The following is a 14,641-nucleotide window of genomic DNA, read 5'->3' on the forward strand; positions in this document are numbered from 1 at the left end:
AGTGTTGCTTTCTTTACACTGAGAGCAAATGTGTGTCACCAAATATTTTGCTGAATATCTCTGTTCACACTGCAAGCTTCTGACAGTTTAACTCTCTCCTTTGTCTTTGACCTCTCCCACTTTTTTTAAAATAGAACTTTAATCTATTAAGCTCAAGAAAAATCTTACAATTATACATTTTAGAGCCTTCATACTCTCACATTTGGATTCTCTGTAAAATATCAGTCACTCAAACTCATTTTGATTCTGCATCCCTCTAATTGGGGTATAAATTCTGAAGCATACCATCTAGATCAGGGCTTCTCAAATGAGGCCTTGGATTGCCTCAACCATTGGACCCCCAACCCACATCCCTGCTATCAGCAAACTATAACCAAGTCCACCCTTGCACCTGAGCGCTCCTCTCTCCTCCCATTATCACAACAGTGCAAGTGGGAATGAAAACCTCCTCAACCATTCTGCAGAAGTCCACAGACTGCAGGGAATAGTGCTTGTTTCTAGCTTTTGCTGCCATGCAACGTGCTGGATAGCAAAGACCTCTGGCAGAAAGTGTGTAGAGCAGTGAGAGAAGGGAATCAAGTCCTACCTACTAGCTCGCATGGGTGTCAAAATCCAATATGTGGTGTGGGAATAGAGGGTGGGGGGAAGGCGATGGTTGCGAGTTACTGCAGCCATCCTTCTTACAGAGCATGATGCCAGGTGCCAGGAATTGTAACGTGCAGACCTGAGGGAGATTCCGTTCACATAGACTGCAAGTTAGCTGAATCCAAGTATTGCTGTGGCCTCAGTGGTAACAGTTTCAGCCCTGACTCAGAAAGTAGTGGGTTCAAAATGCAATTCAGAGACTGGAAAATAAAACCCAGGTTGAAAGTCTAGTGTAGTATGAAAGAAAAGTACCAGTGGCATTGTTAGAAGTGCCATGTTTAAGCCTAGACTCGGTATCTTCTCTTAGACAGATATAAAAGGACCTAAGAGACTACCAGAGGTAGCCCCAAGGAGTTGATTTTTGGCTAACTAATTTTTATCCAGTAGTCAACATCACTATAAAAAGCTGGTTAACGTCACATTGGTGTTTGTGGGTTCCTGCTTTAAGCTGGTTATTGTTTTACTTGATCGCTATTTTGTTATGGCCAACTTCTGGGGTCATGTGAAGTTTCAAGTCCCAAAATGGGATCATTCCGGAAAACAGTTTTGAAAGCTCTGGTTCAGTATTCCTCCCTCTCCCTCATGTATTGGGAGTGTCTCCAACTCATATTCAGTGCGACATTTGCTCCACATACGTTTACTCAAGCAGGCTTGCTATCCATAAGTTCCCATATAACTGCAATCCAAATGGCACATCTGATCTGGAATATCTTAATCCAAGTAACTGTTTAGTCTTCTTTAAGAGTATTTTCTTTTAAAAGACAAACTTTCTCAAATTATAAATACTTACTTTTTCAAGCTTACACAAAGCACTGCAAGAGTTGGAGGCAAAAAATACCACTTGTTACCCCTCTGCATTAAATTCACTTTCTCAAAGTATTGTTGAGAATTTATTCAGAGTTGCAGGGATTGTTTAACTTCCTTTCACTCAAAGGTCACCAAAAATAATAAGGAAAGAGATCATAAAATACTCTTACCTTGCTATCTGATTAACAAATGGTTTCATTTCTTGAGGATCGTAAGCACGAGCAAAAGCCCAGCAGACATAGCAGGCAGCATCCCTCACGTTCGCTCCCACACTACAAGCACCACGCTTCTCATCGAAAGTCAATGCTTTGAGAATTACAGGTACAACTATGAAAGAGAAAAGGAGAAAAAAAATCAGTTTTATTATTTGTTTCCACAATTTTAAGAACTGACCATTGCTTTCCTTTATTGGGATTTTTGTTTAATTTATACTTCTTGCCATTTTGTCCAATATTTTTCTTCATTTCTGATGGCATTGAAACTAATTGATACTATAGTTTTTTTGATACAGCTCCACAGTAAGGGCAAGGGCAGTTTCTATGACAATAGTGTATACTGCACTCTCAGAATCCTCAGTACAAATCTGTGGCCTTATCCTCTCTCTGCGATGTTCCTCAACCTGACACACTTTCTGCACTCCTCTAATTCTGGCCTCATGCTCAGCAGTGACAACCATTCCTTCAATTGCCAAATCCTTAAGTACCCTACTTAAATCTCTGCACCTACCTTTAGTTTTATATTCCGGTGAAGCACCTTGGAATAATTTACTACATTGAAGGTGCTAATGGAAAGGTAAATTTTGTACATTGATTCATATATTCTTAGAGTTATACAGCATGGAAACAGGCCCTTTGGCCCAACTCATCCATATTGACCAAGATACTTATCTAAGCTAATCCCATTTGCCTGCCCCACAGATCCCTTTGCCCTCTAATTTTAGACTCCCCCTACCCTAGGATAAAGACTGTGACCATCTACCCCATCTTTGCCTCTCATAATTTTATAACCCTCTACAAGATCAACCTTCAGTCTTCTTTGCTCCAGGGAAAACAGTCCCAGCCTATTCAATCTCTGCTCGTAACTCAAGCCCTCCAATCCAGGCAACATCCTTGTGAGTCTTTTCTGCATGACATCCTTCCTACGGCGTGGCAACCAGAACTGCGCACAATACTCCAACTACGGCCTAACCAATGTTTTGTACAGCTATATTTTGTACTCAATGCCAATGAAGGCAAGCATGCCATATGCTTTCTTCACCACCCTGTCTACCTGTGATGCCGCTTTCAGGGAACTACATACTTGTACCACAAGGTCAACAATACTACCCAGGGCCCTGCAATTCAACATTCTGCCCTGGTTTAATTTCCCAAAATACATCACTTTGCACATGTCTGAGTTAAATTCCATCTGCCATACCTTTGCCCACTTTCTCAGTTGATCAATATCCTGTTGTAATCTTAGACAATCTTCTTTACTGTCCACTGCACCACCAATTTTGGTGTCATCAGCAAACTTACCAATCATGTCACCTATATTCTCATCCAAATTATTAATACATATGACAAACAAAAGGGGACCCCTCCGGCACACCACTGGTCACAAGCCTCCAATCTGAAAAACAACCCTCCACTACCTTCCTCTGCCTTCTACCACAAAGCCAAATTCATATCCAAATGGGCAGCTTGCACTGGATCCCACGTGTTCTAAACTTCTGGACCAGCCTACCACGCGAGACCTTGTCAAAAGCCTTGCTTAAGTCCATGCAGACAATGTTCACTACCTTGCCCTTATCAATCTTCTTGGTCACCTCTTCAAAAAATAACAATCATATTCATGAGATAAAGCTGACTATTCCTAATCAGTCCTTTACAAATGCAAATAAATCCTGTCTCTCTAGTGCTCAACTCCATTGAAAACCATGTTGAAAATCAGTATTCTGTTCCTATGAATCTCCAATGCTTTAGAACAGAGAATAAAAACAAAACTGAAAACAATTTTCAAAATCACTCAACAGCCTACACTGACCAATAATAGAAATTTTCATTTACAGTTTGATTCCCTTGCACCACAAGTGACCAATCTCAGTTTGAAAAGTAGGTGATGCCAGAGGGATAATCAACAGGTTCTTCTCACACAGAGGAAGGAAGCAACTTCTTTTGACTTTTCAGAATTAAATTTTTTTACCTGAAACTATGTCCTTGGGCAGATCTCAAACTTTCTGTCTGTAAGATAAACAATCACTAGGAAGAGAATTTTAAAATTGGGGGGGGGGGGGGGGGCGCGGTGCGCAAGGAGTGCATCAAGAGGTGGAGGGAGGGGCGACAGAGCGGAGGGAGGGGCGAGAGCAGAGGGAGAGAGTGAGGGCACAAGGGGGAGGGGAGGGGAGAGTGGAGTGAACAGAGACTCTTCTCATCCCTCCCTTCCACCCCTCTCCTCATCTTTCCTTCTACCGAGCACTCTTCTCATCACTCTCTCTACTCTGCCACTCCTCCCTCCTCTTTCTCTCTCTCTCTCCACCCCTCAACCAGCTCCCCCACTCCCCCATCACCACCCACCCACCCAGTAATATTGCAGCTAAAGAGTCCAAATGCTTGCAACTCGACTGTCACAACATGGTAAACACTCACATCACTGTTTGTATAGAAGTTATACAGATTACCTAAAGACTAATCTAATAATCAAAGGCCATCTCAACTGACAGGAGAGCATGGAGCTTGTGACGTGAAAGACTGACAGAGGATGTTTCATCATGCCACAACAGAGCTTGACACTCCTCATTACATAACCAAAGTGAACATATCTTGGAAAAATTCACCTTTGAGGTATCTAAACCAGTGTAAGGGCTGCAACCTGAAACTTTAAGTACTTTTCTCCCTCACAGTTGCTAACAGACCTTCTGAGTATTTCCAGCAGTTCTTTTAATTTCAGATTTAAAGCATCTGTACTCCATTGCTTTCTGGAACAAAAGCTAACAATATTGCTTTTTCAGCTGGAACTGTAAAGTGCAAAAACGTGAATAAATGTGGCTACCATAATAATTGAAAAGTAATTCACCAAGTTTTTCACTTGGGATTGCAACACAGCTATTCTGATATTATTTGCAAGGGAACAAGAAATAGTCAGCATTTTAAACCTTTTCAAAACAATATTTATACAGCACAGTAATGGCCCTTCCAGCCCAACGAGTCAACACCACCCATTTAAACCCATGTTAACCCACCCGTACGTCTTTGGAATGTGGGAGGAAACTACAGCACCCGGAGGAAACCCACGCAGACATGGGGAAAACATACAAACTCCTTACAGACAGCAATGGGAATGTATTTATTTGTGAGTCAAGTACACCATGGCTTGGAGGTGGGAAGAGATTACCAGGCAGAGAAAAAGATTCAAGTTTATGCTTAAAGCTTCCTTAAAGAAGTGCAACATCCCTACTGAATCCAGGGAACCTGTGGCCCACGACTGCTCAAAGTGGAGAACGAGCAATCAGGTTGGTGTGGAGAAACACAAGGCCATGCACTGGGAGCACACAGAAGCCTTCTGTAAATGGCAGAAAGAACGCACAACCTCACAAGCTACCCATTCACTCAACCACCTCCTGCCTCATCTATGAGTTTGCCGTTCCTACATAGGCCTCATTAGACACTTCAGAACAAAACTGGAATGGAAGCAAGTCATCCTCAATCCCAAGGGACTGCCCAAGAAGACAACAACAATAACACAGGTCTCCCACAAAGCCTACGATGGCCAATGTTCTTGAAACCATGTCACACTTCAGATTTCCTTCATTTGACAAAAATCTTGAAGGATAAAACAAAATCATTATATTTCACTGGGAATATTAATATTTAGCACTGAGAATATCCATTGTTAAAATTTTGAAAAATGTAAGAAATGTAAAGCAGTAATACTAAAAAAAATGTATACAAGTTGTTTAACAATCTGGTTATTCCATGTGCCTAATGCACAAAGCCTATACAATATTCCTAGCCAATGTATTTTTGTTGTGCCCTCAAGGCATCAAGTCACCTGTCAAATTCTGCCCTGCCTTGACTAACAATGTAACTGCAGCTGACAAAAACTTACATTTTTGTACTTTATTCTCAAACCAAGTTGATTTACCAAATCAATATCTCCATCTCCACCACCACCACCCCCACCAACCCCAATCTAAATCTTCAGTTTGATGCAGCAATTTAGACAAAGTACCTAGATATTATGAAGCATTAACAAAAAAAGAATTGTGGCTTAGTGGTACTGCCTATTTCTGTTTTACCACATCCATTGGTCATACCCCTCCTACTCAATGTCTGGGATGGAAAGTAAAAAATGTAGCATTGGTTTACTTGGATTACATGTTAAGGCAGTGATTCTTGGCAAAGTATAGAAAGACCTTAAAATGCCAACACAATGGTTGAACTCTGAATTCTTTATGGTGACAAACATTGCCTAAATGGAAGAGTTCTGTCTCTACCATTAATATTCCTCACCCTGAGAAGACAAAACTTTAAAAAGATTCAAACTCAATTCCTTGAGATTAACTTCTTATCGAAACCAAAACCACAATGCAGTACTAGAACAGCATCCTTCAGATAAAATAATTAGACATGGTACTGTCTCCTTCTCAGGATTCAATTCGATGCAAAGACCCATTCACAAAAGCAGCAAGTTCTCGTGTATTAGCCAACACTGCTTCTAAATTAATGTACCAAAAGTAGATTTAATATATTTATTTGCTTGCTGTTTGCAGAACCTTGCTATGTATCAAATCAGTTCCACTAGCTTAGAGATTAGTAGTAACAAAGAAATCTAACTCGCTCTAAATAAAAATACCTTAAGCTGTCTCTGAGAAATACAACTACGCCCTATAAAAGTGAAATTCTTTTGTCTCGCAATCACTAACTCAGAAAGCCATTAAAAAATATTTGGAAGCAGACTGTTTAGTAGAGTTTGAAGTTATTTATTTCCTCTATCCTTCTCAGAGTTCCCCTCTGACTTGTATATTTTGAAACATCAAACTACCTTTTCCTTTACAATATCGATATAGTATTTCCAGTGATGCACATTTAAAAGGATGGAAAAAAATGTTGAAAATACTACAACACCATGTAATAAAAGGGCTTTCATGTACAGCCCTTCACTAGTGTTGCCAAAGTATAACATAAACATTATTCTGTGTTTTCTTCCCCCCAGAGTTGGCAGTTGATCTGTGTGTTTCTAACTTTTTCATTATTTGCTTATAAAAATTCTGCAATAATTAACCAACTGACTTAGGGATCCACTAGAGTGGCTGTGGTGGAAAATGTGTAACGTTGCATTGGTTTACCTGGGTTGCATTTGAGACAGGAATCATTAGGGGAAGAGTAGAAAGACCTTCATATGTCTGTGCTACAGGTGACCTGAGAATACGATGATACAGAAAGCCTAAAGTAGTTACAGTTCCAGTCTCCAGCATTATTATTCTCTGCATGAAGACATGGTTTAAAAAGATAAAACAAATCCCACATCTGATTGGTTGCACTAAATTTGGTTATAACAAATTCCACATCTCAAATATTATACGTTCCACAATTGCAATGAAATATAGATACCTTCTTAATTCTTGAACACCATCTATATTTAGGTGTACAATAGGAAAGAATTTCAGAACACACTTTGAACAGCATCTGATATTAGGACAATTCAACTATGCAGCTGAAGGTTTTAAATCAACTCTTGAGCAGTCACTTAAAAGTGAGCACTCCTGTAAACATGCAAATTATTGTTTCCATTCACATAATACAGCAAGCTGTCCAAAACATTATGTTAAAATATTGGTCGTTAACTGAATCCTTCAAAATCTTTGCCACCTTGTCTTTCATCTTCACAGCACATTTCGGAATAGTCCAGCTTCAACAGCAAGTGGGTACACAGATGATATCATTTAAGGGATAGTCTATAAAAACATTAAAATATGCAAGCAAAAATAGGCCATTTAAGATATCTTTATTAGTCACCTGTACATCGAAACACACAGTGAAATGCATCTTTTGCTAAGAGTGTTCCACAAGTGTCGCCATGCTTCCGGCGCCAACATAGCATGCCCACAACTTCCTAACCCGTACGTCTTTGGAACATGGGAGGAAACCGGAGCACCCGGAGGAAACCCACACAGACATGGGGAGAACGTACAAACTCCTTACAGACAGAGGTGGGAATTGAACCCGGGTCACTGGCACTGTAAAGCGTTACGCTAACCGCTACACTACCGTGCCTGCCCACTACAGCTCCATATTCAGCAACATCAAGGCTGATTTGATGTTTTCCTCAGTTCCACTTTCATGCCCATTCTCCATCATCCTTCCACAGTAGACTTATCTATCTTAGTCTGGAATATATTCAATGATCTAACCCCTCTGGGGAAGAGAATTCCAGAGATTCACAAGCACCGGGAAGAAGAAATCCCCCCCCCCCCCCCTTTACTTCATCTTAAATGGACTCAATCAGCGAGGATTGGAAACAACATCCCCTCCTCGCTGACCATCAACACAGGTGCACCTCGAGGCTGCGTGCTTAGCCCCCAGCTCTACCCTCAATACACACGACTGTGTGGCTAAGCACAGCTCCAATGTCATATGCAAATTCGCCGACAACACTACTGTTGTTGGACGAATCACAGGTGGTGATGAGCCAGCGTACAGGAGTGAGACAGGACATCTGGTTGAGTGGTGTCGCAACAACAACCTCTTGCTCAACATCAGTAAAACCGAAGAAATGATCACTGACTTCAGGAAGGGGAAGGAGGGTGAATATGCACCAGTCTATATTGGTGGATCGGCAGTGGAGGGGGTCAACAGCTTTAAATTTCTGAGCATTAACATATTGGACAACCTGTCCAGGGTCAGGCACATAGATGTAATCACAAGGAAGGTGCACCTGCATCTTTACTTTCTTAGAAGGTTAATGAGGTTCAGCACGACACCAAACACTAACAAACTTCTACAGATGTACTGTTGAAAGCATCCTGACTGGTTGCATTGTGCTCTGGTACAGCAATTTGAATGCACAGGAATGTAACAAGCTGCAGAGAGTAGTGGAGAGCTCAATACATCAATGGCACATCCCTCCCCACCATTGGTTGTATCTACATGCAGGCAGCAACATCTATCATCAAAGACCCCCACCATCTGGGCCATGCCATCTTCTCACAGCTATCATCGAGCAGTCCCACACCACTAGGTTCAAGAACAGCTACTTCCCTTCAACCATTTGGTTCTTGAACCAACCTGCACAACCATTATCATTAACTCAGTATAGCAACACTATGATCACTTTGCACTGCAATAGACTTTGTTTTTTTTTGTTCTAATTGTGTTTTATATACAAATTATAATTTTGCATAATTTATGATTATTCTTGTGAATGTTGTGTATCAGATGGTACATGCGTGTGATGCTGGTGCAAGTAAGTTTTTCACTGCACCTGTGCTTGCAAGTACTCGTGCATATCACAATAAATTCAACTTTGACATTTTGCTCTGAAGCTGCACTTCCTAGCTTTAGATTCCCACACAAGGGGAAAGGTCCTCTCAGGATCTTCCTACCAAGCTTCCTCAGAATCTTGAATATTTCAATAATATCACCTCCCATTCTTCTGAACTCCAATGAATGTAGCCCATTCAGCTTGAATTTTCCTCATAAGAAAATCCCTTCATCCTAGTAATCTACTAAGTGAACTTCCTTTAAACTCCTTCCAGTGGAAGTATGTACATCCTTAAATGAAGATACCAAAATGTACATAATGGATATAATAGATATCCTAAATAGTTGCAGCAAGACATCCGCTTTTATATTCCACCCCTTTGCAATAAACTAACATTACATTTGTCTTCCTAATTACTTGCTAAATGTGCATAAACAGACACCCTCATGACTTGCACTTATCATTGGGCAAAAGGATAAAAATAAACATGGAAAGATGGTTTGTGATGGAGGAGAAAACAGGATTTATTTTTCTATTCCTAGCAGATATTTGATTAAAGTTTTATGATGACAATTAAATCAGTTTTCCCTAAAGGCTATGAAATGTGCTTGCCTCGGAGTTGAGTGGTATGCCAGAGTGAGCAACGTAGATGAGAGTGACTAATCATTTTATTAAGAACTTGGATATGAAAAATATTGGACCAAAAAGTAATTCGACAATCAGAAACTACAGAACCTCCATGATCAATGAGACACCAGAGGTGAAGTACTTCGGAATTTGTTATACCTGAGGAATGAGAGATTCTTAAGCAGACCTAGGTAGATTCTTGATAAGAGGGTTTAAAGTTACTGTTGGTCGAATGGAATACAGAACTGAGGTTACAATGGTCATGATTTATTAATCGGTGGAACAGGCTCAAGGGACCTACTCCTGCTTAATTTAAGTGATAGAATGTGGTTTTGTGGGAGGTGGAGAGCAAACAAGAAAATAAGCAAGGATTGCTTCAACAACGTCAACTATGATTGATTGAAAGGTAATGTGAAATGGCAAGATCTTGAGATGGTTATGAATATGTGATAGATTTTCTACTTAGGGAAAAAAGATGCACAAGCTCAGAGGGAAGAGAACAAAAAAAGCATCGAAATGGAAACTATTGAGAATAAGTAGTTACTCAGAACAGAGGCTGAAGGAGAAAAGAGATCTCATTGTGAAACTTAACAGTATGCTTAAATGGAAGATGAAGAAGAAATATCTTAAATGGGAGGTATAGCAGATGGCACAAGGTGAGAAATCAAAAAGAGAATTTGCCAGAGGAGTAGCAAGACAGATCAAAGAATAAATTAGATATGAGGGCTGAAGCAATAGAGTGACATCTTGAAGGTAGCTGGTAGAAATTAGAGCCAAGCAGGGGCTCTTCATTAAGAAAAAAAAATCATGTCCCATGCCTCGGCCATATTTCTGTTAAAGCCAAGATAAGAATGCCAATAACCTTATGAAAGGCAATTCACTGCCCACAACTATATACACATACAGGAGACAGAAATGATAAAGGATCCAAATTATCAAGGTTTGCAAAAGTGCATCAAATGTGGAGGATGCTGATATGATTAGCCCCTGGCAGATGGGCAGGACAGGAGAGGCAGGGAGTAAATAATACAGACAACTGGAGTTGTTGCTCACAAGGAGGTAGCAAAGAAGTGTCACGATTTGTCTTTTGGAGAATATCAACACTGAGGGAGGCTATAGGGTAATCCTAGAAATAAAATAAGCAGGAAAGTAGGAGAGATGAATGCTGAAGAATTTGGTTTTGCGAGTGTAAAACATCAGGAGGGTGGCAAAAAGGAAGTTTGGAGGGGCAAAAAGAGGATGAAATAACGAAAAAGCGAAGTAGAACTAAAGAGCTCAAGTCTGCAACAGAGGCCAAATGTCCATGCAAATAGCCAGAGGGATGCTATGTTATACAATAGGCACAGCACCTCTACTGTTATCAGTTCACATTGTCAGTCCTCAGAGTGAACCTGGAAACATCCTGGTCTGCATGAGAAGATGCCACGTTACAGGACACCCATGTTTGTTTTTTTAAAAAAATTTGCAAACCTAAAAGCCTCCTGTTTATACTTCAGCTAAATTCTGGAGCAAGCATATAAAAACCACAATGTTGGTTCCTCCCCTTCTGCAATTAAACACCTAGCTTCATTTTAGTATCCAGCTTCTGGACACATATAAACATTAGCCATTGACAAAGTTGGCAACTAACGGGACTCAGAACATCAAACAAACTAACAGGAGTGAAGTAGATACCTCAATCAGTACGACACAATTCTGCCCTACACCTTTTAAAGAAAATTTTCAGATCTTACAATCGAAAAATAATTACAAAAAGTATTTGCACTTCTTGATTACTTTATATAAAGAAAAACTAATGCACGAAACTGACAAATATAAGCAGTGACTTTATTTGTGAAATCCTAGGTGGCAAGAATTTATTTTTACCCCTTGGGGTACTTGTTCCAAAGTTTCAGCAAATAAAGGAAGGACAATACTTGTCAAAATGGTTTAGCTTTTTTTAAATGTCAAAACAGCATTGTATTATTAAACCTGACATTCAGTTGCCAAAGATTTTTTTCCTGCCGTTTAACCCTGTACAGATTTCTACAAAGATCTCCATAAATAAATAGGATTTCTTTGACAACTACAACTTCTAAATGGATACTGAAATATTACTCGTTCTCAACTTATCTCATCTAAATATAACCCCTGCAGACAAACAAATATGTTCCAGAACTTTGTGAAAATAGGATAAATTATTTCACAGAACAATTTTTCTGCTCCAAAATTATTTGAGAGATTATTTGAGTTTTTGAGAAAAATGCAGAATCTATATGGTCCATACTTACATGGATTACTATGACGTAAATTGGTATGTGGGAGATTTATCAGAACAGTATCTGAGCTATCTTGGTGTCATAGAGTTGTGTATAGCACTGAAATGGGCTCCTCAGCCCACCACCTCCATGCCAACATTTTTGCCCATCTATTCTAATTTCATTTGCCCACATTTGCTCCGTATCTATGCCTTGCGTATTTAAGTACCCATCTAAATGCCTCTTAAACATTGTGAGTGTATCTGATTTCGCAACATCTGGCAGCACATTCCAGATATCAAACATACTGTGTAAAATAAAACATTCCCCTCATATCCCTTTTAAAACTCATTCCTCACACCTCAAGCCTATGCCCTCTCATTTTTGATACTCATACCATAGGAAAAAGATTCCATCTACTCTACCCATGCCCCTTATAATTTTATGTACCTCTATCAGGTCACCCCTCAATTTCTTTTGCTCCAGGGAAAAGAAGCCCAGCCTATCCAATTTCTTCCCATAACTGAAGTCCTCCAATCTAGGCAACATCCTGGTGAATGTCCTTTGTACTGTCTCCAGCACAACCACATCCTTCCTAGTGGGACAACGAGAACTGCACACGTGTGGTCCAACCATGCTTTTTTTTGTAAAGTTGCAACATAACATTCCAACTATCTATGCCCTAATTTATGAAGGCAAGCATGACATAAGCCCTCTTCACCACCCTATCTACATGTTGCCACTTTCAGAAAGCTATGGACTTCAACTGCAAGGTCCATCTCTTCACCAACATCCCTTAATGCCCGACCATTTACTGTATATGTCCTACCACCATTTGACTTCCCAAAATGCAGCATCTCGCACTTATGAGAATTAAATTCCATCTGCTAGTGCTTCACCCAACTTTCCATCTGACCTATATCCTGCTGTAGCCTTTGAAATCTTCCTCACTATCCACAACACCACCAACGTTCATGTCATTTGCAAATTTACTAATCATACCTTCTACATTGACATTCAAGTTGTTAATACATATCACAAAGAACAGGGGTCACAGCACCTGTAACTGCTCTGGACCACTGGTCACAGACTTCCAATCAGGAAACCATACTTCCACTGCTACCCTCTGCCACCTATCACCAAGTCAATTTTGAATCTAATTAGCCAGTTCACCTCGGATACCATGTGCCTTAACCTTCTGGACCAGCCTACTATGCAAAAGCTTATCAAATGCCTTACTAAAGTCCATACAGGCAAATGGTCATAGCATAATGAACAATAATTTCAGTGATAATCAGGCACGATTAACTGAAGCTTCTAGGTGCAAAGTGAAACCTTAAGGACAGAATAGCAAAACAAAATAAACCAACAATGGAATAACAATTTCAAAATATTCTGATGATTTTTGATGTTCACTCAAAAGATTGCATAAAACATCCTTACCACCTACCAAACTAAAGACTTATGTAATCATAACTGCACCATTGACTATTGCAAGCATGTTAACATATACTTCACTGTATCTGAAAACAAAAAGAACATAACATATAAAATACTTTTACATAAAGTGATTTATCAATTAAAATAAACTTTAGTTCCTAGTCAAAAATAGGATATTTTCTTGAAGTGATTATGATAACGGACGGGACAAGGGTGTGGAGAAAGAGCCCAGAGATAAGGTATGCATGCTTCTGTGGAAGGAGTTGGGCATACAGTATATGCCAAGTGCCTTTTCTTAACTGCATGGCTTTATCTCCATTGTCTGAATAACGTACCAAATAACCATAAGGTAAAGGAGAGAATTAAAGATGTCCTTTAAAAATGTTATTATGCAGGCTTAATCAGAAGCCACACGTAAGTATTTCTGTTAAAAATATTGAAATAATTTGTTGAACTATTTAAAATATAGTGTCCTGCTAAGTGATGCTATTCTAAATCTATGTTCATTGCAACACAATCTAATGATCTGTATTAATAACCCGTCTTTGAAAACTGTGTTTAAGAAACATATGTCACAAGTACAGCAAGTATTTTGTTCTATAAAACTATCTCTGCCCATTGAGCTGAAAAACAATATATGCATACATAGTCACAAGAAATTCTGCAGATGCTAGATGTATCTGGAGCAATACACAAAAAGTGCTGGAGGAACTTTTATGTATCTATATGCATACAGAATGTCCACATTAACAGAGGAGATGTTAATTTGCAGGTTATTCCACCATCAAAGTATATTCTGCCATTGAATTCAATCATGGCACAACGTCAATTAGTATTTTCAATTCTGCCTACAGCTTTTTGGGAAGAGGTCCAGATCAGTTTAAACTAAATGAAGAATAATTTATTTAAACTATGCAGATATAAGATCATTAAACTTCAAAGATTTCACTGACAAATTACTATGAAATACAACTACAAAAGAAATATATCACCTGTTCATTCTCTAATCCAGAGAATGATACATGGTCAGAGAGAAGGACATGGCTAAAAATATTGGCATTTCTATCTCATCTGGAATCAGAACATCTAGAAGATGTTTTGCATGTTAGCTGTTGGGGTGTGAAAGGGAAGTAGTCACACATTATAGTGCCCCAGAAAGGACTACTTAATATCATCCCAATTTTACAAGGTCTCTCTCTCCAACTGGTACGTTTAATATAAAGGTTTCATTTTTCTTCACTATGAAGGGTGAGCTCCACCACCACAGGGAGAGTAATTGCTTGCAAGATCTGTTTGCAACAAGAGAGCAGAGAGACAACTTACCATCTACTGAATAAGCTAAGAGAACAACTAACTAAATATAGAGTTTGCAATCTTGGTCACGGTGTTCCAACTTTCTAGACTCTTGTTCTCTTGCAAATAAC

The 14,641-nt window shown here is 39.5% G+C and overlaps 1 protein-coding gene across 2 annotated transcripts in view; it reads right to left on the minus strand.

Moving 5' to 3' along the window:
• tbcd (tubulin folding cofactor D) overlaps window positions 1-14,641 on the minus strand; it is a 202,840-nt gene that overhangs the window by 109,776 nt on the left and 78,423 nt on the right. For both annotated transcript variants that reach the window (XM_052033297.1, XM_052033298.1), the window contains one exon: window positions 1,623-1,779. In XM_052033297.1, coding sequence (XP_051889257.1) covers window positions 1,623-1,779 — 157 coding nt within the window. The remainder of the gene's footprint in view (window positions 1-1,622; window positions 1,780-14,641) is intronic.

Source organism: Pristis pectinata, chromosome 18 (assembly GCF_009764475.1).
Source record: "Pristis pectinata isolate sPriPec2 chromosome 18, sPriPec2.1.pri, whole genome shotgun sequence".
Lineage (NCBI taxonomy): Eukaryota > Metazoa > Chordata > Chondrichthyes > Rhinopristiformes > Pristidae > Pristis > Pristis pectinata.